The 24,423-nt window shown below is 44.1% G+C and overlaps 1 protein-coding gene and 1 pseudogene across 1 annotated transcript in view; one reads left to right on the forward strand and one right to left on the reverse strand.

Annotated features, from left to right (window-relative positions):
• FARP1 (FERM, ARH/RhoGEF and pleckstrin domain protein 1) overlaps positions 1–24,423 on the reverse strand; it is a 303,782-nt gene that overhangs the window by 234,844 nt on the left and 44,515 nt on the right. Inside the window, exon 2 of the mRNA XM_020902387.2 lies at positions 1,127–1,322. Within this exon, the coding sequence (XP_020758046.2) occupies positions 1,127–1,297 (171 nt within the window). The 5' untranslated portion in view covers positions 1,298–1,322. The remainder of the gene's footprint in view (positions 1–1,126; positions 1,323–24,423) is intronic.
• LOC110142925 (nuclear distribution protein nudE-like 1 pseudogene) lies at positions 21,607–23,340 on the forward strand (annotated as a pseudogene).

The raw sequence follows: 24,423 nt of genomic DNA on the forward strand, positions 1-24,423 counted from the left end.
TGGGGAAGGGGCGAGGCGACAGGGCAGAGGTTCCGAGGAAAACAGCAGAACCATGGGGGTGTGCAGCTCCAGCTGATGAACAAGGCAAGGCTCCTGCTCCTTCATCTCTGCCTGCCTCCTGGACACCTCTTTTGTTCTCCCCCAGCCCCTGGGATGGGGGTCTCTTCAATTCTAGGACTGCTGGACTGTAGGCTGGGTTCAGGGTTTTTCTTTACCCCTGCTCCCTACCCACAAACATGGTCAGCAAGTTCTCTCCTGATGTCAGAACACCCACTCAGCTCTTTGATTTTTCTTGCCAGTCACACAGAAATGGAGTGTTCACACACATGCACTGAGGTTTAGAGGAATTGCTTGTAAGTAAGGTTTGATCCCAGGGTTGGGAAGATCCCCTGGAGAAGGGAAAGGCTACCCACTCCAATATTCTGGCCTGGAGAATTCCACAGACTGGATAGTCCAAGAGTTGGACACAACTGAGCAACTTTCACAAGGAGATCAAACTGGTCAGTCCTAAAGGAAATCAACCCTGAATATTCATTGGAAGGATTGGTGCTAAAGCTCCAATACTTTGGCCACTTGATACGAAGAGTCAACTCATTGGAAAAGACCCTGATGCTGGGAAAGATTGAGGGCAGGAAGAGAAGGGGGCAGAGGATGAGATGGTTGGATGGCATCATCAAGTCAATGGACATGAATCTGAGCAACCTCTAGGAGATGGTAAAGAACAGGGAAGCCTGGCATGCTGCAGTCCACGGGGTCGCAAAGAGTCGGACATGACTGAGTGACTGAACAACCAGAAAGGAAATTAAACTGAGATTGAAACCACAATTCCCTCTAACTCAGAAACACAAGTAACACGTACATAGGCATATACACAGGACATGGAAAGTCAGAGTAGAATTCAAGTGACACACCCACTGGTATCACTTGTACTCAGTGCACGCAATCAAAAAACCAACACGCATCAATCCAAAAAACCACAGCTCGGACGGAACCAGAAGGAACCGGAGGGGCACGGTGAGGTGGGAAGAGGGCTGATGAATACACAGACCATCTTCCCGCCACCCAGCAGCACCGAAACCCAGGGCTGAGATGAGCACCCCCACACCAAAAGCTGCCCCCAACTTACTGGAACTTCAAAGGCCTCCTGGGTATCATCCAGCATCTGGATCTTGATGGACATGAGTTTTCCTGAAGGCGTGGGGGGCGGCTTCTGTCCATGTTCCAACGTACTGATCCCCGAATTCTCCGGGGCCCCCAGTCTCGATCCTGGAGTTGGCCTCTGCTCTATCTCTCCCATGATGAAAGCAGATTATATACAGTATCTACCGGAAGCAGAGAGAGAAGAAAGATACATCAGAAGAGAAGATGCACCGAGACCACTTCAGTAACATTTGTCCTCTCTGCTCTTCATTGTAGGAATCCCCCCCTTGCCCCCCGGAAACACATGAGGGCCGGTCAGCGCCCCCCACCCCCTACCCCGGGACAGCAATCACCTGCTGAAGCTTCAGTTCATTCAAGAACAATGTCACCTTTAGCCATGCAAGGCATGCTAATATTTGAGCATATTTTATTCTTCTGCATATTTTTACATAGCTTATCCTTTTCTAGTTTTACATTCAGCTCTTAATTGTTCACATGATAGATTGTGTTCTACATTATTATTATTATTCAGGCTCTACGAGAATCAGGTACCACTCAACACACATTTCCAGTCTGCTGGGAAGATAATGAGCAGTACCTAATCCTTATGATTAGTATCCATTAGTTACCTTTTATGGATCCAGGAACAGACCAAGCAATGTAGACATTAGCAAGATAAACAGATAAAACATATCTGTGGCTCCCAAGCTTATAATCTGGTTGAAGAAACTAAACATGCACTTGCACAAACACAGAGGACATTAGGTAGGGTCTATCCTCTCAATTTCTTACTGGTTTCTATGACAATTACCTCCTGATTAATTTCTTTCCTGCCACACCCCTCCCTCAATTGTTCCCCCTTTCCCAGGAAACCATCCTACATATTACGGTATTGACAAAGTTCTCTTCTCCACCATTCAGAAGTTAAGAGCTAAACTCAGTTGAGTCTCCAATGTTGGGTAATACTTGGAAAGAGACACAAGGAGAAGGAATTCCAGGGAAGCAGAACAGCACAAAGAAAGCCATTCGACAGAAATCAGGAGGCATTCAGGAAGATGAGTGAGACTCACTGCTGCAAAGTCAAAGATTCATTTGAAAACTAGGTTGGAATCAGACCACAAAGGACATCAAAAAGCCTAGCTGAGAAATATGGTCTTCACCCTGCAGGAAGTCACTGATAATGACACAACAAAAGTAGAACTTGAGAAAAATGAATCTGAAGATGATATATACTAATGGGTTGGAAAAAGAGATGAGCTGGCGGGGACTGGGGTAGACCAGTTATGGAGCTACCGCAACAATTTGAGCTTGAGGGGATAACTTGAACAGTGGTGATGGAAACAAAATGATGATGCTATAAAACGCATGTTCATGGACAGATTAACCTGATGCTGTAAACAGTGAACTCCTGGGAAGAAGGAGATTAAAGTTTAACAATGGACAGCAAGTTTTAAGTCAGGACAGAAGGGAAGATGTGGGAGGGGAAGGTGTGTGTGCGACTGGGGGCACTGTTGAGGGTTATCAAAGGATGGCTATCCAGTAAGGTGCAGGGGAGGTGGAGCTGAATTTGGGCTGTGGGTTCAGAGCCCATGTCGCTGTAGAAGTGTAAGTCAGGGTGAGAGAGAATGTGAAGGGGTGGGGTGGGAGAGGGGTGGGTGGAACAAGGCAGTAAAAAAGCAGAAAGAACGAACATACCCAACCATGGGGGTTATTATGGACTGAACTGCGCCCCTCTCCCCACCCCAACCGCTTACGCTGAAGCACTAACCCCGGGAAACCCATAATGTGTATTTGGAGGGAGGAGACACAGAAGAGGTGACTAAGTTTAAAAAGTCAGTAAAGGAAAAGGGAGGCAGAGGATGAGATGGTTAGAGAGCATCACCAACTCAGTGGATATGAATCTGAGCAACCTCTGGAAGACAGCGAAGGACAGGGAAGCCTGGGATGCTGCAGTCCTCGGGGTCGCAGAAAGTCAGACTGATTTAGCAACTGAACACCAACATCACCCAATCCAACTGGCGTCCTCATAAGAGGAGAAAATTTGGACAAAGAGATACCAGGGATGCAGAGAGGAAAGGCCACGTGAGGACACAGGGAGAAGGTGGCCTCAGGAGAACCAAGTCTGCCAACACCTTGATCTAGGCTTCCAGCCTCCAGGACTGAGAGAAAATACATCTCTGATAAGACACCTGGCCAGCAGGACTTCGGGGTGGCAGTAAATTCACACAAGGGTCGATGGAGAAGAGGCAGAGAAAGAGGGACCTGTCTTACTGACACAAGGTCACAGAAGGGACACTCCTGGTCCCCTGTGGCGAGAGGTGTGGTCTCAGGGCCGCTTCACACCTGTGTAAACAAGCCACCCTCCGGCTCTTTGCCTCAGGATAAACCGCGCTTATTCGGCAGGTTCTTCTTGCCCAAGGCTCTCCCTTCTCCTGAAAGGTAAGCCAGGCTTCCCAGGAGCTTCCCACTAAATTTATTTATTTTTTTCATTTATTTTTATTAGTTGGAGGCCAACCATTTCACGATATTGCAGTGGGTTTTGTCATACATTGACATGAATCAGCCATGGAGTTACATGTATTCCCCATTCCGATCCCCCCTCCCACCTCCCTCTCCACCCGATTCCTCTGGGTCCACTAAATTTCTTATGGAAACCTCTCCTTTTCTCTCTGTGAACCTTGAACTTTCTCACTGTGACACAGAGGACTGGCCTAGAGGCCAACAGATTAGAAACTCTGGAGTCCCTCAATAAGCTGGGTCACTGACTCAAAGAACTTTGGCCTAAAAAGACATACCGTTTAACTGGACAGGGAGTGAGTCTGACCACCACCCAGGACACATCATTTACTGCTTAGTAATCTTTCTCCCATGCTCACTTTCCCCACCAACTTTCCACCAAAGCCTGTTAGACCTGATTATTCAATCCTCTAGAATCCTTTGAGGTTGGACTTCAGTGTCAAGGCCACACTATTTAAGGACCAGCCTTTTGAGTCCTGCTTCTCTTTCAAATGGCCAGGTCTGATTCCAAAGGTCTGCCACAGGTCTAATTTCTGTCCCAAGTTTTTTTTTAAAGAACAGAAAACCAAACTGTTTTAGTTATGTGATTATCCTTTGCTTAATCATCTCCTAGTCTTAAGAAAGACAACTAGACTTTGCTCATGGACTTTACAACCAAAGTGAAACAGATCACCTACACTGGTTCAATGAATCGCATGTGGGTGGCATAGATCTAATTAATTATGACATCACTGTGTTTAAAATAATCTTCACAAAGCAGGCAAAATCACTCCCTTACATGTTTTCTAAATTTTGTCTTATGGTTAAAAATAAACACAACTGCCAGAAAAAACTGACATCAGTCCAGCTCGCCTTCTCCATCGCCAGCCTCCTTCTTGCACTCTTGCCTACTCTGGTGTTGATCCCTCCATGCCTCTGGGGGCATCCTCCGCTGCCATCTCCAACCTCACCTTCTGTTCCCTGCACTCCATCACTGATACTGACCCTGAGCACACGGCTTCCTACTGCTGAGGCAGAGCAGGATAGGTCTGGCTGTGGCTCTAATGTGCAGCCAGAGAGGGAGGAAAGGGTTTGTCCCCTCATGTGTTCCAGCAAATGTTCCACATTTGCTCTGTGTCTGACCGGAGCAAAGAGCAAGGCTCCCATCCTCTAAATGGGACCCTTTCTCTCCATGCTGGCCCAAGATCCCCAGGAAAACACTGTAATTTTTAACAGCTTGGCATTTAAAAATTAAACTGAGCTACTGACTTAAGACAGTACCTTAACTTCCTTTATCTTTAGTCTTCGAAAGACCTCATGCCTGGATTATTTCTATTCTGGATATTAACGTTTCAACAAAGCCTGTCACACTTTCTTTTTGTTGTGATACTTGCAGGCAGATTGTTGCTGTACATGGAAAGTGTTGTTTAACTCAAACATAAATCCAGCCAAGAGTTTTGAGCTGAGCAGGCTAAGAATGTCAAGGGAATATCTGAGCAACGCTGGCAAGGCATGAATGGGTAACAATAACTGAGGCAGGATAGCAAAACTGGTGAGTCCAGTAATAAAACAGCCTTCTACATACACATCTACCAAGCCTAAAGGCCTCCTGTTTATAAGTATCAACCCATGCTTGATTCTGACTTTACCTTCTTAACTTACTCCAACTTCTGAATTCCTAAACAGTCAAGGCAAAAAAAAAAAAAAGATTAATATTTCTTTCCTTGTGGCATGTTACTTCTAACGTGATCATTCCAGACCTAAAAGTACAGAGCTGTTTGTGAAACTACTTTCTTCTTTAGGTCTTTTTGAAAAGTTAAAGGCAATAACGACTACAACAAAGAAAGTAGTGAAGATTTTAGTTGGCAAAGAAAAGGTAAAAAACTCGAATTGTCTTGTTACAGTCTCTTGGCTTAAAGACTTCCTCTTGGAATTCACCCAAAAGCCACAAGGAACATGAAAATGCAACTGCATCCCAGAGGAAACTGGAAGACATCTGTAGCACAACAGGAGGGGGAGTTGCCAAACTGCAGGGAAGGTCAGACAGAGGAGAAGAAAAATGCCTGGAGAAGCTGCTCATGCCTGCAGAACCATGCTGCCCAAATCATGAGGATATCCAGCAACACACCCAGCAGCAACTTTCTAGATGTGCAGGTAGCACTAAAAGCTTTCCTGGGCACCGTATGGTGAGAGATTTCCAGAAGCAGGAAAGATCAAATTAAATGAGACACTATACAGGTAAGACATATTAGCAGGAAGCAGCCTGTTGCCAAGGCAAAGTGAAAGAGACCCCACTAGGAGCACAACCAGTCTCTGCAACCTTGGGGAAAACCAGAGTTGAAAGGATTATACATACATGTATACACACACACTCCCAGGTCACAAGAATTCCCATTGGCATGGGATATGGCCCTGTCTCCTGCCCAGGGGAAGTTCCTATAAACAGCTACTTCATAAAGAACTCACCTAATCACACAAAAAACCTTCAGAGATGCCACAAGAAGAGGAATATGAAAATGAATGACAGAGGAACAACACCCACCAAAGCAATGTTACATGCAACAGATAAAAATTTTACCCAAACGTATTTTCATAAATTAACAAAACAATGAAGTAACTGATTCTGTCTACAAAAACAGAGTAGGATTTACAAGAGTTCAGGGAAGCAAGAGATGGAAATAAAAGAGTAAGAGAGACCTCAAGATGAAAAAAACAGAAGAATGGTTAAAATGGCACTGCTATATAATGAATGTCTGTGTCACTCTCAAATTCACACAGTGAAACTTAATCCCCAGCGTGATGATATTTGGAGTCAGGGCCTTCAGGAGGTGATTAGAGATTGTAAGGGTGGAGCCCTCGTGAATGGGGTTAGTGCCCTTATGAAAAACATTTAGAGAACTCTCATCTCTTCCACTATGTGAGGAAAACATACCACCCAGGACAGTAATCTATGAATCAGGAAGTAGGTCTAGACACTGAACCCACTGACCATTGACCTGGGATTTTCCAGCCTCCAGGACTGTGAGAAATTTAAATTTCTGTTGTCTTCCTGTCTATGCTACTCTGAGTCCATCTGGGTTGCTTTAACAGACACCAAAATGGAAGTAGCTAAAAGGAAATACACACTGGTGAAAAAATGAGTCTTGAGGGGGAAAATGGAAGGAAAAAAAAAAGCAAGCAGAAGATTTAAAACAGGAAAACCATAAATATGGAAGATAAACAGAGAAGACCCAACACACCCTTAACCGGTGTCCCAAAAGAAAAAAGAACTAAATAATGGAACAAAAAAATACATTAAAGGTATAATTCAGGAAAACATTTCAGAAATAAAAGTCTCCATAATAAATAAACACATCATGTCCCAGAACTAAAATGAGGAACACATGGAAGTTTCCTGTTTCATCACAGAAATGCAAACATTAAGAAGGAATCATTTGGGCATCTAAATAAAAGTCTAAAAAAACACAAAATATATGAGGGGGCAAAAGTTCAGACCCATCCACAGCAACAGCTGTGACCAAGCAAGACTCAGGAGTCAGCTCCACAGCCTCTGCCGTAGCGCCTCCCTCTCTCAGGCATCTTTCCTGAGCTTTTCAGATGCTAGAAACCACCACCAAACGGAAGGAATTAACTACCTGATGATCGTGAGCAGGTGGACCTCAGATCCACTGATGCCTAAGGATTGATAAAGTTGGCCCGCCCTGTTACCTCGCCATGAACCAATCAGAAAATTGTGCACGAGACTCACATAACCCTGCTTCACCCGGCCTTTAGAAATGCTTTGCTGAAACACGGATGGACCCAGAGAGTGCCATACTGAGTGAAGTCAGACAGAGGAGGAGAAATATGCTATGACATCCAAGACATGCGGAATCGGAAAAGAAACAATACAAATGAACTTACCTACAAAACAGAAACTGACTCAAAGAGAATGAATTTATGGTTGCTTGCTGCCAGGGAGGGGGAGGGAGTGGAGAATGGGAGAAGGGATAGTTAGGGAGTTTGGGATGGACATGTACACACTGCTATATTTAAAATGGATCACCAACAAGGACCTACTGTCTGGCACAGGGAACTCTGCTCAATGTTATGTGGCAGCCTGGATGGGAGGGGAGTTTGGAGGAGAACAGATACATGTATATGTATGGCTGAGTCTCTTCATTGTTCACCTGAAACTATCACAACATTGTTAACTGGCTCTACTCCAACACAAATTTTTTTTTTTTTTTTTTTTTTTTTTTATGCTTTGCTGAAAGACTTTGGGAAGTCTGGGAGTTTTTTGAGCATGAGCCACCTGTTCTCTTTGTTGTTTGGGCCTGCAACAAAACTTTCTCTGCTCCAAACTCATGTTTCAGTGTTTTTGGGCCTGTGTGTTGAGTACACAAACTTGCACTCAATAACATGTTCAATGTTTAAATGACCAAACTGTTCCAAGAAACAAAAGATGAATCCAAACATGAAATCCAGCTGAATTTTCGTTCAAACATTTAAATGAATCAAGAACTCAGGCCCTTCTGGGGTAAGTTATTAAAGGATAAACCGCAAAACGAGAGGCAAAGTGGTGAGACGAAGGAAGGCAATTATTGGTAAACTTTAAATCCATGTGTACAGTAAGAGGAAGGCTAAAATCACTAATATATGCAGAATATTATAATTCCTGACAGCACAGAAATCATTTAAAAATTGGCAAAGGAAGGAGTTGAGATGGCGAGAGGCCTGTAGGTTAACTGTTACCATATGTTACCATTAGACAGATAATAAAAAGGGAATTTAACTCCCCAAAAAATATACAAGTGGCTAATAAGCATGCAAAAATATGTTCAGCACTGTTCCCCACTAAGAAATGCAAACTGCACCCACAATGATATTTTGCACCCACTATAACGGACAGTAACATGTTATCGACGGGAAAAAAACTGAAATTTTTCATACACTGCTGATGACTGGTGGGAATACTAAAAGGGGCAGACTTTGGAGAATATTTGGGACGCTTCTTAAAATTTAATCATAAATTTCACATACAACCCAGTCATTGGGTTCCCCTAGTGACTCAGGTATTATACTACTAGACATTATCCCAAGACAGATGAAAATGTATGTCTTCACAAAGACTTGTGTATATAAGGATATTCAGAGCTTTAAAAAAAAAAAAGAGCACATGGAAATAATCCAAATGATCACCACCTAGTGAATGGATAAGGAAAACATGGTATATCCATACAAGGGACTATTATTTAATAACAGAAAATGAAATGCAAATAAACACTACAACACAGATGAACCCCCCAAAACATTTTGTTAAGTGAAAGAAGCCAGATGCAAAGGACTCCATAGCATATGACCCTACTTACATGAAAATATCCAGATAAGACAGATTTAGTGAAACAAAGTTGTTGCTTGAGCTGACACCAAAGGGCCTGGGGGATGGAGATCTTTTGGGAGGCGATGTAAACGTTCTGAAACTAGATTGTGGTGATGGCCACGTAAATCTGTAGATTTACTAAAATCCTTTGAATTGTACATTGAAGACAGGTCAAAGGTAGAACATGTACACGCATGAATATTCTTGGAAGGGCAGAGGCAGGAGAGCTGGGTCCATGGAGACAACCATCCTTGTTATGAACAAGAGTGAGGAAGCTTTGAGATACTCTTTTTGCTGTATACTTTGGGGACCTTTAACGTTTTATACCATTCAGAACAAAATTAAGACAATTTTTAAAATTTCACTTTCTAAGCGGACAGATTCCTGCAGTCCAGCCGGGTCCCCTTGAGAATATGAAATCGACTTAAGATGAAATCAGAGTGAACAAGGTGTCAATCATCAATCAAAACAAGCTGATCAAGAGGAATTTTGGCAAGAGGTCTTCCTTCCAGTTTTAAATGTAAGTCACTGGAAAATTCCAGACAAAGACAGACTCATAGAAAGTGACTAATTCACAGAAGCAGGAGCCCAAGTCAGATAAGAGAGAAGCTACAGACTTGGGTTCCAGAGCCTCTGGAGAGTCAAGGGTTGAAGGCTGGGGAGGCAAAGACGGACCATATAAGACTCCCAAGAGGGCAAAGGCTGTTCACGCCAGCTTAGCAGTGGCAGACAAAGCCACTGTGGGTTCCTGTCCCCGGAGAGCCCCAGGCTAGGGACGAGGAGACACGCCCCAGAAAGGCAGGCGGCCCAGCAACTCTGGAGCACAGATGGCCACGGCTGGCCTTTCACGAGATTCTCCAGGCCAGAGTACTGGAGTGGGTAGCCTTTCCCTTCTCCAGGGGATCTTCCCAACCCAGAGATCAAACGGGGGTCTCCTGCATTGCAGGCGGATTCTTTACCAACTGAGCTATCAGGAAAGCTTCACGAAACTTAGATATGGGGTTTTAAGAAAGTTCAAAACACAGCTATCTGGACAGATAGATTTGCTTATTTCAAAAACAGTCTGAACAGAAGCAGCAACTGCAGATCATCTGTTTTACACCAACCAGACACTTCAAACAGGCAAGGTGTTGACAAGCCTGCTGGATCATTTGGGAGAAGAAGGACCAGGGTGTCAACTCTTGGCAAGTGAGGTCAAAGGCGCTCAGTCGTGTCCAACTCTTCACGACCGTGGAGTCGCATGACTCCATGGACTATACAGTCCATGGAATTCTCCAGGCCAGAATACTGGAGTGGGTAGCCTTTCCCTTCTCCAGGGGATCTTCCCAACACCAGGGATCGAACGAGGGTTCGATCCTCATTGCAGGCGGATTCTTTACCAGCTGAGCCACAAAGGCATGGGCCAAATTTCACCCGCAAAATAGGGAAAAACTCAACTGCGGAAATCTGATAAAAGAGAATTTCTTCACTGTCTTGCCTCTCCAATCCCAGTGGGAAAAAATTAAACAGGCTCCCTTAAATACCACTAACAAACCTCTGCAAAGTCCTTCAAGGAACACTCAGAGCAAAGGAGAAAGCTTCTCACATTGTAGAGGTTATTTCCAATATCTAGTTTTAACTACATCGCTTTTCTACTCAAAAGCCCGCGTCTTACCCACACCAAGATAAATGAGAAAATGCCCAGCCGGGCATTTCAATGACCTGCCCCCATCTCTCTCCTTGTAAATAATAAACTGCTTTCTAATCCAACTGGATTCTGTTCCACACGCCTGCATTTTCCTACTGCCATGCAGTTGCTTCCTTCTGTAAAATATTCTACTTTATAGACGGTTCTGATGTTACCTCCTCCATAAGTCTTCCTTGGTCTACTTTCAGAGGGGAGAAAACCCACCCTGCGTCAGTCTCCCTGGCATTTTCTTGTCTGTGGCTTACATTTCACTAGATCTCCAGCCACTCTCCTCTTTTCCTGCACTGCAAACTCAATTACAAGTCCACAGGGGCAGGACGAGTCTGGCTGCAGTTACCTGGGAATATGACATTCCTCTCTTGTCTTAGGGCGAGAACCCGCCCGACTCAGGGGCTGCAAAAACTTCAGGAGTCGCGTCTCCACTGCAGACATCACTTTCTTAAAAGATGGCAAAAAAGCCCACCTCTGCCTGCAGGGCTTCTTAAAAAGTGGCTGCAAACTGCCAGCATCAGTACCACCTGGGAGCTCATTAGAAATGTAAATTATCGGCCTCAGCGCAGGCCCCCTGAATCAGAAAGAGAGGTGGGGTGGGGTTAACAAGCTTCCCAGGAGACCCTGGCGGAGGCTCCATCCCAGGACCACTGCCTCTTCCTGGAGTCCCTGGTAAGGATCAGCTGAGATCAGTAAACCCACCTGACACCAATCAAGCACTTGCCTATTAACTTCACCAAGAAAAAACTAGAAAGATTCTCTCAATAGCTCTTGGCAAGAAAAAGTGGCATTTCTTTTCCCATCTGATTTTCATTTGTATTCCAACCTTTAAGACAACGCTTTGGTTTGCATTTTCACTGATCTGGTAGCACCTATTTCCTCCAATAAAATAAACAGGCAAAGACAAAAATGTAGGATGGGGGTGGAAGTAAATAAAAGGCGTGGGGAAGAGAAGGCTCGCACTCCAGGAGGGAAAGAAAAAAAATCAGAAAACCAGAAAAAAAATCTCCAATAATTCACATTTTCATGATGTCCATTTCTTGGTGATTCTGAGAGTACAAAATTAAATTTTACCTTCACCTCCATTTTTCTAATTAAAAGCCCTGGGTAAATAAAATGGAAGGAGAAAGGCAGTCTTCTGTAAGATAAGAAACCAGCTGGCAGCTTCTTCCCGTTCTCATATAATAATGGCACTGCAGTGGACCCAGAGGCGTATTTCTGAGGCTGTAGTCAAGCTCACTCTGCTTAACACACATCATTCTTATCCATTCACTAAGGAAAATCCTCTCTCTTGTTCGCCAATTGACACTGGTCAGCTCTCCAAAACCCTCATCTCCTCTGCCTGTAAGGAGGGATGCAGTATATATTATTACATCTGCTTACTCTACATCCTTGAAAATGACAGACTGTTTAAAGAATACTATCATTGAAATTATCACAATAACCGGTATCACTGCCATTCACAAGCACTCTGAAGGACCTGTTATAACCCAGGGACTACACTTGGAACACCAAGCAGGAACATTGAACCATACAGTTCATCTCTCAAGCAGAAGACAGAAAGTACTCAGTGATAACTGTTGAAGGCAATGTTTTAATTCTGACAATAGGTACAGTATTATGTGAACTATAAAAGCTACAGAGAATGTGAAGGAAGTCACCTGTCCTTGGGAAAAACTAAGTTTTTGAGTAGCCCTGAGGGCAGATGGATTATTTGGGACCTATTTAAAAACTGAAATAGAAATAATTGCAAATATATTAACATATAGCACATACCACAAATATATTAATACATAATTGCAAATATATTAAGATAGTAATAGGAAGTCGGTAAATATTTTTGCTTGATATCTGTACATCCTACCTGCTGTTTAGCAAAGCCATAGAAAGGGTATAAACCTGCTCATAGTGCATTGTTACTGGATGTTGTATTCTATTTTTGAGTATGATATAGTCAGACACGACTGAAGTGACTTAGCATGCATGCGTGCATTGGAGAAGGAAATGGCAACCCACTCCAGTGTTCTTGCCTGGGGAATCCCAGGGACGGAGGAGCCTGGTTGGCTGCCGTCTATGGGGTCGCACAGAGTCAGAAGCGACTGAAGCGACTTAGCCGCAGCAGCAGCAGAGGGCAGATGGAAATGTATGGAGAACACACAGCCTCGCGGGAGTTCACGCCTGCATTCAGTAAGAAAGTGTCCCCCCAGTGCCAGGAGCTGTGCACAAGATGGATACAGACCAAGAGAGGCAAGAAAATAGAGAAAAGGAGAAAGTAGGTGGGATGCAGGTTTCACTCTGCCTGAAATAATAGGGGCGAAGGTATAGGAGGCGCATCTGATGGATCAGAACGAGCCACTGTGGTTTTTAACACAACGTAAACCCATGCAACTTTAAGAAAAAAAAAAAAAATGGCAGGGAATTCCCTGGTGATCTAGTGGTTAGGACTCAGCTCTTTCACTGCCACGATCCTGGGTTCAATCCCTGGTTGGGGAACGAAGATCCCAGAAGGCGTGAAGTGAAGTGAGGTGGAAGTCGCTCAGTTGTGTCCAACTCTTTGCGACCCCGTGGACTGTAGGCCACCAGGCTCCTCTGTCCAGGGGGATTCTCTAGGCAAGAAAATTGCAGTGGTTTGCCATGCCTTCCTCCAAGGGATCTTCCCAACCCATGGAACAAACCCAGGTCTCCCAAATTTCAGGTGGATTCTTTACCATCTGAGCTACCAGGGAAGCCCCCCAGAAGGCATACAGAGCTACTAAAGAGACAAAACAGAAAAAATTTGGCAGTGAAGTATTGGTTAGATGAGGACATGGGTCACCTCTTAGGAAAAAACTCTGTAATACTCCATGCAAGAAAGGATGGTAGCAACAATGAGAACAGAGAGAAAGGAGGCATATTCTGGGAATCTTTTGATATGAAGAATCTTTGAAAACTGATGACAAATTAGAGGTGGGAGAATATGATGGAATTATTGGCAAATCCGGAACTTCAATGCAATGAGAGACAGAACTCAAGGACATGCAAGGGAGGTCCACGCTGTGACTGACTGTGGTGGCTGCAAGACATGAAGGTGGAATGTTGGAGAACATTCTCAAGGTCATTCTGTCCATTTATTCAATGCCCACCCTGCCTTGTCCCCTGGCTACCTCCTCCCAAATGCTTTCTTCAGAGTAACTGGGCAGAGGGGCCTGAGGTTCAGGAAAGGGACTTTAAAGTCATCCATGTGTAAGTCAGAGGTGACGCTGTGCCAGTGGGTAACATTCTGGAGAGCCTGGAAAGGGCACAGAAAGACAAAACCAAGATGGTACCCTGGAGTGCATGTCAAGACTCATGGGCGGAAAGAGGGAGTAAGCAGACTTAGTGAAGGATTCAGAGGTTCTCAGAATTGGAAGGATTTCTGGAGAGCACTGGGGCTTCACTGGTGGCGGTAATGGTAAAGAACCCATCTGTCTAATGCAGGAGACATAAGAGACGTGGGTTCAATCCCTGGGTTGGGAAGAACTCCTGGAGGAAGGCATGGCAACCCACTTCAGTATTCTTGCCTGGAGAATCCCCATGAACTGAGGAGCCTGGCGGGCTGTCATCCATAGAGTTGCAAATACTGAGGAAACTTAGCATGCATGCTGGAGAGGATGTATGACCACCTTGTCCCTCATGGATAAATCTCATATTTATAAAAGACTGAGGCTGAAAATCCATTCCACAATTATAGCAGGAAGCAAGAGCATCATCAAGGACTAGAGAGGGAACCACAATGCTGAATGCTCTTGGGGCAACAAGGCAAAGGAGGATTAAGAATTAAAGTTTGTTCACTAGATCTGATATGACTGGGTATTCACTGGCATGAAGAAAAAATTTATCTGGTGAGAAATGAATGTAGAGCCAGAGGGATTATTAATAATGCAGAGAGCAAATATATTAGCCCATACTAATCTGTTTTTAATAGACTTAATTTTTTAGAGCAGTTTTTAAGAAAATAAAGAGGAGTTTGGGATTAACATATTCACACTGTATATAAAATAGGTTAACAAGAATCGACTGTATACCAGTAGAATCTACTGTATACTCAAAATCTTTTCATAACCTCAAATGGAAAAGAATCTCAAGAAGTATATATATGTATGTGGTACGTGTATAATCACTGAATCACTTTGCTGCACACTTGAAACTAATTCAGTTCAGTTGGTCAGTCGCATCCAACTCTTTGTGACCCCGTGGACTGCAGCACCCCAGGCTTCTCTGTCCATCACCAACTCCTGGAACTTGCTTAAACTCATGTCCATTGAGTTGGTGATGCCATCTAGCCATCTCATCTTCTGTCATCCCCTTCTCCGGCCTTCAATCTTTCTCAGCAAGAGGGTCTTTTCCAATGAGTCACTTCTTCGAAATTAGGTGGCCCAAGTATTGGAGCTTCAGCTTCAGCATCAGGACTGATTTCCTTTAGGATGGACTGGTTAGGTCTCCTTGCTGTCCACAGACTCTCAAGAGTCTTCTCCAACACAGCAGTTCAAAAGCATCAATTATTCAGCACACAGCTTTCTTTATGGTCCAGCTCTCACATCCATACATGACTACTGGAAAAACCACAGCTTTGACTAGAAGGACCTTTGTCGGTAAAGTGATGTGTCTGCTTTTTAATGTGCTGTCTAGGTTGGTCATAGCTTTTTCTCCGTCTTTTAATTTCATGCCTGCAGTCATCATCTGCAGTGTTTTATACCATATTATAAATTAACTGTATTTCAATTTTTTTATATTTATTTATTTGGCTTTACCAGGTCTTAGTTGCAGCACATGGGATCTTCACTTGTGGCATGTGGGATCTAGTTCCCCGACCAGGGATTGAACCCCAGGCCTCCTGCACTGGGCATGCAGAGTCTTAGCCATTGGACCACCAGGGAAGTCCTGTACTTCAATTTTTAAAAATCATTTAAAAAAAGAAAAAACTCAGTGCTGCTGGATTGAGTGTATTAACAGATTCAAACTTTGCAAATACAGCTGATGAAAATCTGAAAATCTTAAAAAAAAATAAAACCAAAAAAACAACCCAGAGAGTGCCTAAATACCCCCTCTCCCCACACAGTTTTCCTATTAACATCTCACATTACTATGGTACATTTGTTACAACTGAGGGACCAACACTGACAAACTGTGATGAACTCAAGTCCTTAGTGTATATTAGGCTTCACTCTTTGGGTTATACAGTTGGGGTCTAACAAAGGCATAATGTCATGTATCCACCGTTACAGTATCATATAGAATCCTTTCAGCCCCCAGAAGTCTTCTGTTCTCCATCTACTCATTCCTTCCCTCTTTTGTCCACTGACAACTACTATCTCTATAGTTTTGCCTTTTCCAGAAAGTCATATATAGTTGGAATCAGACAGTAGGCAGCCTTTTCAGACTGGCTTCCTTCACTTAGCAATGTGCATTTAAGATTCCTCTGTGTTTCCAGGCTTGACAGCTCAATTCTTTTCACTACTGAAAAATATTCCATTGCCTGGAACTGTGCTGCTGGTTAAGACTCTTGAGAGTCCCTTGGACTGCCAGGGGAGCAAACCAGTCAATTCAAAAGGAAACCAACCCTGAATATCCATTGGAAGGACTGATGCTGAAGCTCCAAAACGCTGGCCCCCTGATGCGAAGACCTGACTCACTGGAAAAGACCCTGATGCTGGGAAAGACCGAGGGCAGGAGGAACAGGGGGTGACAGAGGATAAGGTGATTGGATGGCATCACCGACTCAATGGACATGAGTTTGAGCAAACTCTGGGAGAGGTGGAGGACAGAGGAGCCTGGTGTGCTGCAGTCCATGGGGTCGCAAAGAGTCAGACACGACACAGCAACTGAAAAACCACCACCACACCATTTATTGATTCACCTAGTGGAACAGGTTGCTTTCAGCTTGGAGCTACTCTGAGACGCTTCCAATTACAGGCAGGGGAGAGTGCAGCTGTCACCTCCAACAGTAACCAGCTCCACTTGAGAGTAGAAACTTCAGGTGAGCAAGTCCTGGGGCTTAATGGACAAATGTGCTGTCAATTTCAGGCTCAGTCAAGCCCACACGTTGGCAGGCAATTTATCCCAAAGGTCCTATGAGATACCTTTCCTCCTTTACTTCAAGATACAATGACAGGACCTAATATATAACTAAAAATGTTTTTAGAATGCAAAAAAAAGGCACCAGGTATTTTCCTGAATAAACTCTAAAGCATTGTTAAGTTTGTTTTCTATTAAGTCAGGATATCTCCAACAACCTCATTATTTAATAAATAAATTTTAAATGAAAGAGTTAACTTACCCTCTATCATTATCAGCTGCTATTTCAAACACTCAGAAAAAGATGCTTAACAACTAAATGGCAACACTGAAATATGTCCTATATCCTGTGTAACAGTCTGCTGACATCTTTTCTAGAGTGAGTAACGACATTATTTCATATAAGTTGGAGAAAAAAGAAAAGCATTTCCTAAAGCTGACCAAATCCAATGAATCATAAATGACAGGGCTTCCCTTCAGGGTGGGAAAAGGAAAGCAATTTCTATTAAACCATTAAAGGATCGACTGTGAAATTCTCTCACCCTTCTAATATTATTTGAGAAATATACCGGGTGCTACTATCACAGACTGAATGATACAATAAAATACAACAGACTATAAATGGTATGAAATTCTGTAAACACTTCCCCTAGAATTAATTATTAATCAAAACAATGAAATGTCAAGGGGAAAAAAAGAACATAATAAAAAAGTGAAACCCCTTGTGGAAACAAAAAGAATTTAAATGTCAGCTTGGTTAATAAATAAGGTATTTAATTAAATAATGTCCATTAATAAAATTAATGATGACAAATAGCACATTTTTGCTGTGGGGTGTTGGAAGAGAAAAGATTTAGATATCATCCATCAGACTGTGTATCCATCAGGTTCTAATCCTCATTTCTGAACTGTGAGTGTATGATAAAATTAACTTCCCTGAATTTTAGGCTTCTCGTTCACTGAATGTGGAGAAATCAACTAAGCACAGAACATTTTCATTTAACCAACACTTATGTAGCCCTTTCTAGAGCAGATACTGTTCTATGAGCCTTGTAAATACGAATTTATTTAATCTTCAAAACCACCAGTATGTGGATACTACTAGTGACCCCTTTCACAGATGAGAAAACTGAGGCAAAGAGATTAAGTCCATTTTCCCACGGTCACCCAGCTAGTAAAGTCGCAGACAAGGGACCAGACAGTAGACAGGCTGGTTTTACCACTTGTCATGAGCCCTCCTGGACAAGATAAACTGTAAATTGTCACCCTCTCTAATACTCAGTGACATTATGACTTAGTCACTTTAGATGAAATCAATTCTTCCCCAAACTTCTCACCTTTTCCAGCACAGAGATGTCAATCAAGCTAATCACTAGGTTAATCACCCTTATAAGCTGCAAAGGACACCAGTGGAGAACACTCATCAAATAATCAAAATGCTTATTGAATTATCACTAGACCTACAAAGGGTATAGGGTACTTTTCTTCTGTGACAGATTTTATTTTCTTGGGCCCCGAAATCACTGCAGATGGTACCTACAGCCATGAAATTGAAAGACACTTACTCCTTGGAAGGAAAGCTATGACAAACCTAGAAGTGGATTAAAAAGCAGAGACACCTTTTGCCAACAAAGGTCCATCTAGTCAAAGTTACAGTTTTTCCAATAGTCATGGACAGATGTAACAGCTGGACCATAAAGATGCCTGAGCACCAAAGAACTGATGCTGTTGGACTGTGGTGCTAGAGAAGGCTTGAGAGTCCCTTGGACTGCAAGATCAAACCAGTCAATCCTGAAGGAAGTTAACCCTGAATATTCATTGGAAGGACAGATGCTGAGGCGCCAATACTTTGGCCACCTGATGTGAAGAGCCAACTCATCAGAAAAGACCCCGATGCTGGGAAAGATTGAAGGCAAAAGAAAGGGATGGCAGAGGATGAGATGGTTAGATAGCATCATCTACTCAATGGACATAAATTTGATCAAACTCCAGGAGACAGTGGAGGAGAAAGGAGCCTGGCATACTAAAGTCCATGGGGTTTGCAACGAATAGGACACAATTTAGCAACTAAACAACTTTTTTCTTTTAAAAATTATAGTTTATTTATAATATTATATTATTTTCAGGTATACAGCATAGTGATTCAGGATTTATACAGATTAGATTCCATTCAAAGTTATTACAAAATAATGCCAATAATTGCCCATGCTGTGTACTACATCCTTGTAACCTAATTATTTTATACATAGAAGACGGTACCTCCTAATCTCTAACCCCTATCTTGACCCTCCCCTTTTCCCTTCTCTCACGGGTAACCAGGAGTTTGTCCTCTGTATCAGTAAGTCTGTTTCTGTTTTGTTACACTCACCAGTTTGTTGCATTTTTTAGATTCCACATATGAGTGACAGCATAAAGTATTTGTCTTTCTCTGTCTGACTTATTTCACTAAGCATCATATCCTCCAGGTCCAGCTTTGTTGTTTCAAATGGCAAACTTTCATTCTTTATTATGGCTGAGAAGTATGTCAACGTGTGTGTGTGTGTGTGTGTGTGTGTACACACACATGTACACATATCTTTATCCATTCATCTATTGACTTCACTTAGGTTGCTTCCATTTCTTGGTTATTATAAATAAATAAACAATGCTGCTATGAACATTAGGGCTTCCCTGGTGGCTTAGAGGGTAAAGAATCCACCTGCAATGCAGGAGACCCGGGTTCGACCCCTGGGTCAGTAAGATCCCGTGGAGAAGGGAATGGCAACCCACTCCAGTATTCCTGCCTGGAGAATCCCATGAACAGAGAAGCCTGGTGGGCTATGGGACATGAAGTCTCAAAGAATCTGACATGACTGAGCAACTAATACTTTGACCTTCGTGAACACTGGGGTGGATGCAACTTTATGAACTAGTGTTTTCCTTTTCTTTGGATATGCACCCAGCAGCAGAATTGTTAGGTCATGTAGCAATCCTATTTGTAGGCTTTTGAGGAACTTTCATACTGTTTTCCACAGTAGCACTAATTTACATTCCCACCAATAGCAACAGTGTAAAAATGCCCTTTTTTCCACATCCTCACCAACGTTTGTCACTTTGTCTCCTTGAAGACAGCCATTCTGACCAGTGTAAGGTGATATCTCATTGTGATTCTGATTTGCATTTCTCTGATGATTAACGATATTGACCATCTTTTCATGTGTCTCTTGGTCATCTGTATATCTTCCTTAGAAAAAAAAGTCTATTCAGGTCTTCTGCCCATTTTTTAATAAGGTTGTTTGGTTTTGGGTTTCCCTTGTGGCTCATCTGGTAAAGAATCTGCCTGCAATGTGAGTGACCTGGGTTCGATCCGGTTGGGAAGATCCCCTGGAGAAGGGAAAGGTTACCCATTCCAGTATTCTGGCTTGGAGAATTTCATGGACCATGTAGTCCATGGGGTCACAAAGAGTCGGACGTGACTTTTCAGTTCTTTGTTTGGGCTTCCCTTCTGGCTCAGTTGATAAGGAATCTGCCTGCAAGGCGGGAGACCTGGGTTCGATCCCTGGGTTGGGAAGATCCCCTGGAGAAAGGAAAAGTTACCTACTCCAGTATTCTGGTCTGGAGAATTCCATGGACTGTATAGTCCCTGGGGTTGCAAAGAGTCAGACACAACTGAGTGACTTCACTTCACTTGGTTTTGATTATTTAATCGTATCAGCTATTTGTATAACCCCCTATCAATCATACCATTTGCAAATATTTTCTCCCATTTGGTAGGCTGTCTTTTCATTTTGTCAATGGTTTCCTGTGCTATGCAAAAGATTTTAAGTTAATTAGGTCCTATTTGTTTATTCTTGCTTTTGTTTCTTTTGCCTTAGGAGACAGATCCAAAAAAGATTGTTATGATTTATATCAAAGAGTGCTCTGCCTTGTTCTCTACGAGTTTTATGGTTTCCGGTCTTACACTTAGGTCCTTAATCCATTTTGAGCTTATTTTTGTGCGCAGTGTGAGAAAACGTTCTAATTTCATTCTTTTACATGTAGTTATCTAGTTTTCCCACAGTGCATTGTCTCCTTATGGTTGTGAATTATGCATTTTTAGCTGTCTTAAATCATTTCTCACTTCTACAAGCGACGATTTTTCGAAATGTCTCTACACGCAGTGGAGGAGAGCCTTCATGGAACACCCACGAATTAGCTGAGTTCTCAGCACTAAAGACACTTGGAGAGGACAGGCCAAGGCCTTCAGTGTGAAAGTGCCAAGCATCGAGGGGACCCTCCTGGGCAAAGTCAAAGAAAGTCGAGGGCAAATTAAGATACTGGCTCCTCTCCCAGCGCAGACCCCCGGTTCCCATGGAGCTCACCGCTCCACTGACATATGCAAAGCCAGACCCGATCCATATACCACACAGGCACACACGCCTCTAAAGCGGGGCTGAGGACTCAGCTCCGTCTTCAGCTCAAAGGACAGGTCACCTTGTGAAATGAGACCTCAAAGCACAGCGCTGTGGTTTGTCACTGCTGAGAAACACGAGTTTTCATTCCAACCGTTCTGTCTTCTCACGAAGTGCTTTCGCCCAGTAACATGCACCATCCATTAAGCACTCATCCGCATGACTCGGCTCACTAGTCACAATTCTACAGGACTGACTGCTACACCGGGCAGACACCTGCAGAAGGGAGTTTTACTGGGAGAGGCTGGGGAAAGCTGGAGAACCGAGAAGGGCAAACAAGAGGCCAAGTGAGCTCCTGGCTAAACGCCAGGCCCTGGTCTGAACATTCACTTCTACAAGGGGTCTCCCGGACCCTCCTCACAGCTTAAAAGAGGAGGCCGGTCCCTGACGTGTCGGGGAGGAGCCGGGCGCGGAGGTACGCGGAGGGGAGCTCAAGGCTGCGGCGGGGAGCGGAGCTGAACGGCCGGGCGGGCCTGGCCCGTAGAGCGGAGACGTTGGTCGAGCGGCGGCGAACATGGGCTTTTGACACATTGGAGGCTTTCTTGATCATGGATGGTGAAGATATACCAGATTTTTCAAGTTTGAAGGAGGAAACTGCTTATTGGAAGGAACTTTCCTTGAAGTATAAACAAAGCTTCCAGGAAGCTCGGGATGAGCTAGTTGAATTCCAGGAAGGAAGCAGAGAGTTAGAGGCAGAGTTGGAGGCACAATTAGTACAGGCTGAACAAAGAAATAGAGACTTGCAAGCTGATAACCAAAGACTGAAGTACGAAGTAGAAGCATTGAAGGAGAAGCTAGAACATCAATATGCACAGAGCTACAAGCAGGTCTCAGTATTAGAAGATGATTTAAGTCAGACTCTGGCCATTAAGGAGCAATACATAAGTATGTAAGAGAGCTGGAACAGGCTAATGATGACCTGGAGCGAGCAAAAAGGGCAACAATAGTTTCACTGGAAGACTTTGAACAAAGGTTAAATCAAGCCATTGAACGAAATGCATTTTTAGAAAGTGAACTTGATGAAAAGGAATCTTTGTTGGTCTCTGTACAGAGGTTGAAGGATGAAGCAAGAAATTTAAGGCAAGAACTAGCTGTTCGGGAAAGACAACAGGAAGTAACTAGAAAGTCAGCTCCCAGTTCTCCAACGCTGGACTTCGAAAAGATGGATTCTGCCATCCAAGCATCACTTTCTTTGCCAGCTACCCCTGTTGGCAAAGGAACGGAGAACAGTTTTCCTTCACCGAAGGCTATACCAAACGGTTTTGGTACCAGTCCACTGACTCCTTCAGCTAGGATATCAGCACTGAACATCGTGGGGGATCTCTTACGGAAAGTTGGGGCTTTAGAATCCAAATTAGCAGCTTGCAGGAATTTTGCAAAGGACCAAGCATCACGAAAATCCTATATTTCAGGGAATGTTAACTGTGGGGTGATGAATAGCAATGGCACGAAGTTCTCTCGATCAGGGCACACGTCTTTCTTCGACAAAGGGGCAGTAAACAGCTTTGACCCGGCTCCTCCTCCTCTTGGTCTGGGCTCCTCGCGCCCGTCGTCAGCACCGGGTATGCTGCCGCTCAGTGTGTGAGTGCCCGGCCTCCAGGTGGGGGCTCCTGCCCCCCTCCAAGCACAAGACACCCACGCCTCACCCCTCGGTGCCTGGGCCCAGCTCGTGCCCCTCCGCCTGCCTCCCCACGGCTGGCAGAGGGCAGGCTGCATGCAGTGGCAGCTGCTGGGCTCGGTCTGGCCGCAGGACTCTGCGCGATTTCAACACTGGCTATTTTCTCTTCTCGCCATAGTGCCGTTGGTTTCACATGATTGCACTTTTGTGGGTCACAAGGTGATACATGCGTGTATTACTCGGTCACTGGATGCAGAAGTACCCATTCATCATAGCATCTCCTAGCCCCGCCCTGCTGTACTGATAGGATTTAGTTGTGTTTAGGACATTGCAGATCTTCTAGAAGTTCTTCCCCAAATCAGGTCAGCTTGTGGTCTCCTCCTGAGCTCCCAGCCAAGCGCCTCCAGTGCTGATGATCATGTGTCCCCCTTCCCCCCGGGTTGGGCCTGTGGCTGGTGGAGAGTCAGGAAGGCCACTGAACTAGGGAGCATTTTCTGCACCTTCTGGTTTTACTTTCTCAGTTACCATTCCGTAGACTTGCCTCCCCGAGCAGCCAAAGGCCCAACTGAGATAGCAGGAGCTTTAGGGCCTGGGTGCTCTCAGGGCTGGGCCCTGCCGTCTCCTCCTCCACTGCCTCAAACTTGGGGGCGGAGGTGGCAGCCGCCCCCTCGGCAGCTCTCTGGTCCTTCAGTGTAATGACATCTTCAGAGTGCTTTTGTTTGGCCTCCAGAGGGCCTGTCTCGTGTCAGGAAGGGTTGCCTGGCCTGATTCCGGGGGCCGGCTGGTGCCAGCTCCAGGGGGCAAACTGACCATGAGTGGTCCTCCCTGTGCGTCCTTTGATTACTCTCATGCTGCATTTACTGTTTACATTTGTTTTATTGTACATAGGTTTGTAAACATTATTGCCTAAGATATTTGTATATAACTTGGGCATTGTAGCTTTTATTTATTCAGAACTCATATGGCATGTTAAAGACTTACGATGGTGTCCTACTCCGGGCAGCTGTATAGAGTCATCATGTGGTTAAAAAAAATACTTCCCTTCGAAAAAATCTTTTAATGTGGAAACAAGAAATTTCACAGAAAAAAAAAAAAAAAAGAAGAGGCCACCAGCTGTTTCCCAAATGGGGTGCCTGGGGCTCACTTACGTAGCAGTCAAAGTTTAGAAGTCATCAACATTCTATTACCCACCAAACAAGCCAATAATTAAAGAAATATAAGTTTACCCAGAATACCAGACCACCTGACCTGCCTCCTGAGAAATCTGTATGCAGGTCATGCATGGATGTCAAAGTTGGACCATAAAGAAGGCTGAGCACCGAAGAATTGATGCTTTTGAACTCTGGTGTTGGAGAAGACTCTTGAGAGTTCCTTAGACTGTAAGGAGAGCCAACCAGTCCATCCTAAAGGAAATCAATCCTGAATATTCATTAGAAGGCCTGATGCCGAAGCTGAAACTCCAATACTTTGGCCACCTGAGGGGAAGAACTGACTCCTTGGAAAAGACCCTGATGCAGGGAAAGATTAAAGGCAGGAAGAGAAGGTGACGACAGAAGATGAGATGGTTGGATGGCATCACCGACTCAATGGACATGAGTTTGAGTAGGCTCTGGGAGTTGGTAATGGACAGGGAAGCCTGGTGTGCTGCGGTCCACGGGGTTACAAA

The sequence above is a fragment of the Odocoileus virginianus genome, chromosome 8, assembly GCF_023699985.2.
Source record: "Odocoileus virginianus isolate 20LAN1187 ecotype Illinois chromosome 8, Ovbor_1.2, whole genome shotgun sequence".
In the NCBI taxonomy this organism is placed as follows: domain Eukaryota; kingdom Metazoa; phylum Chordata; class Mammalia; order Artiodactyla; family Cervidae; genus Odocoileus; species Odocoileus virginianus.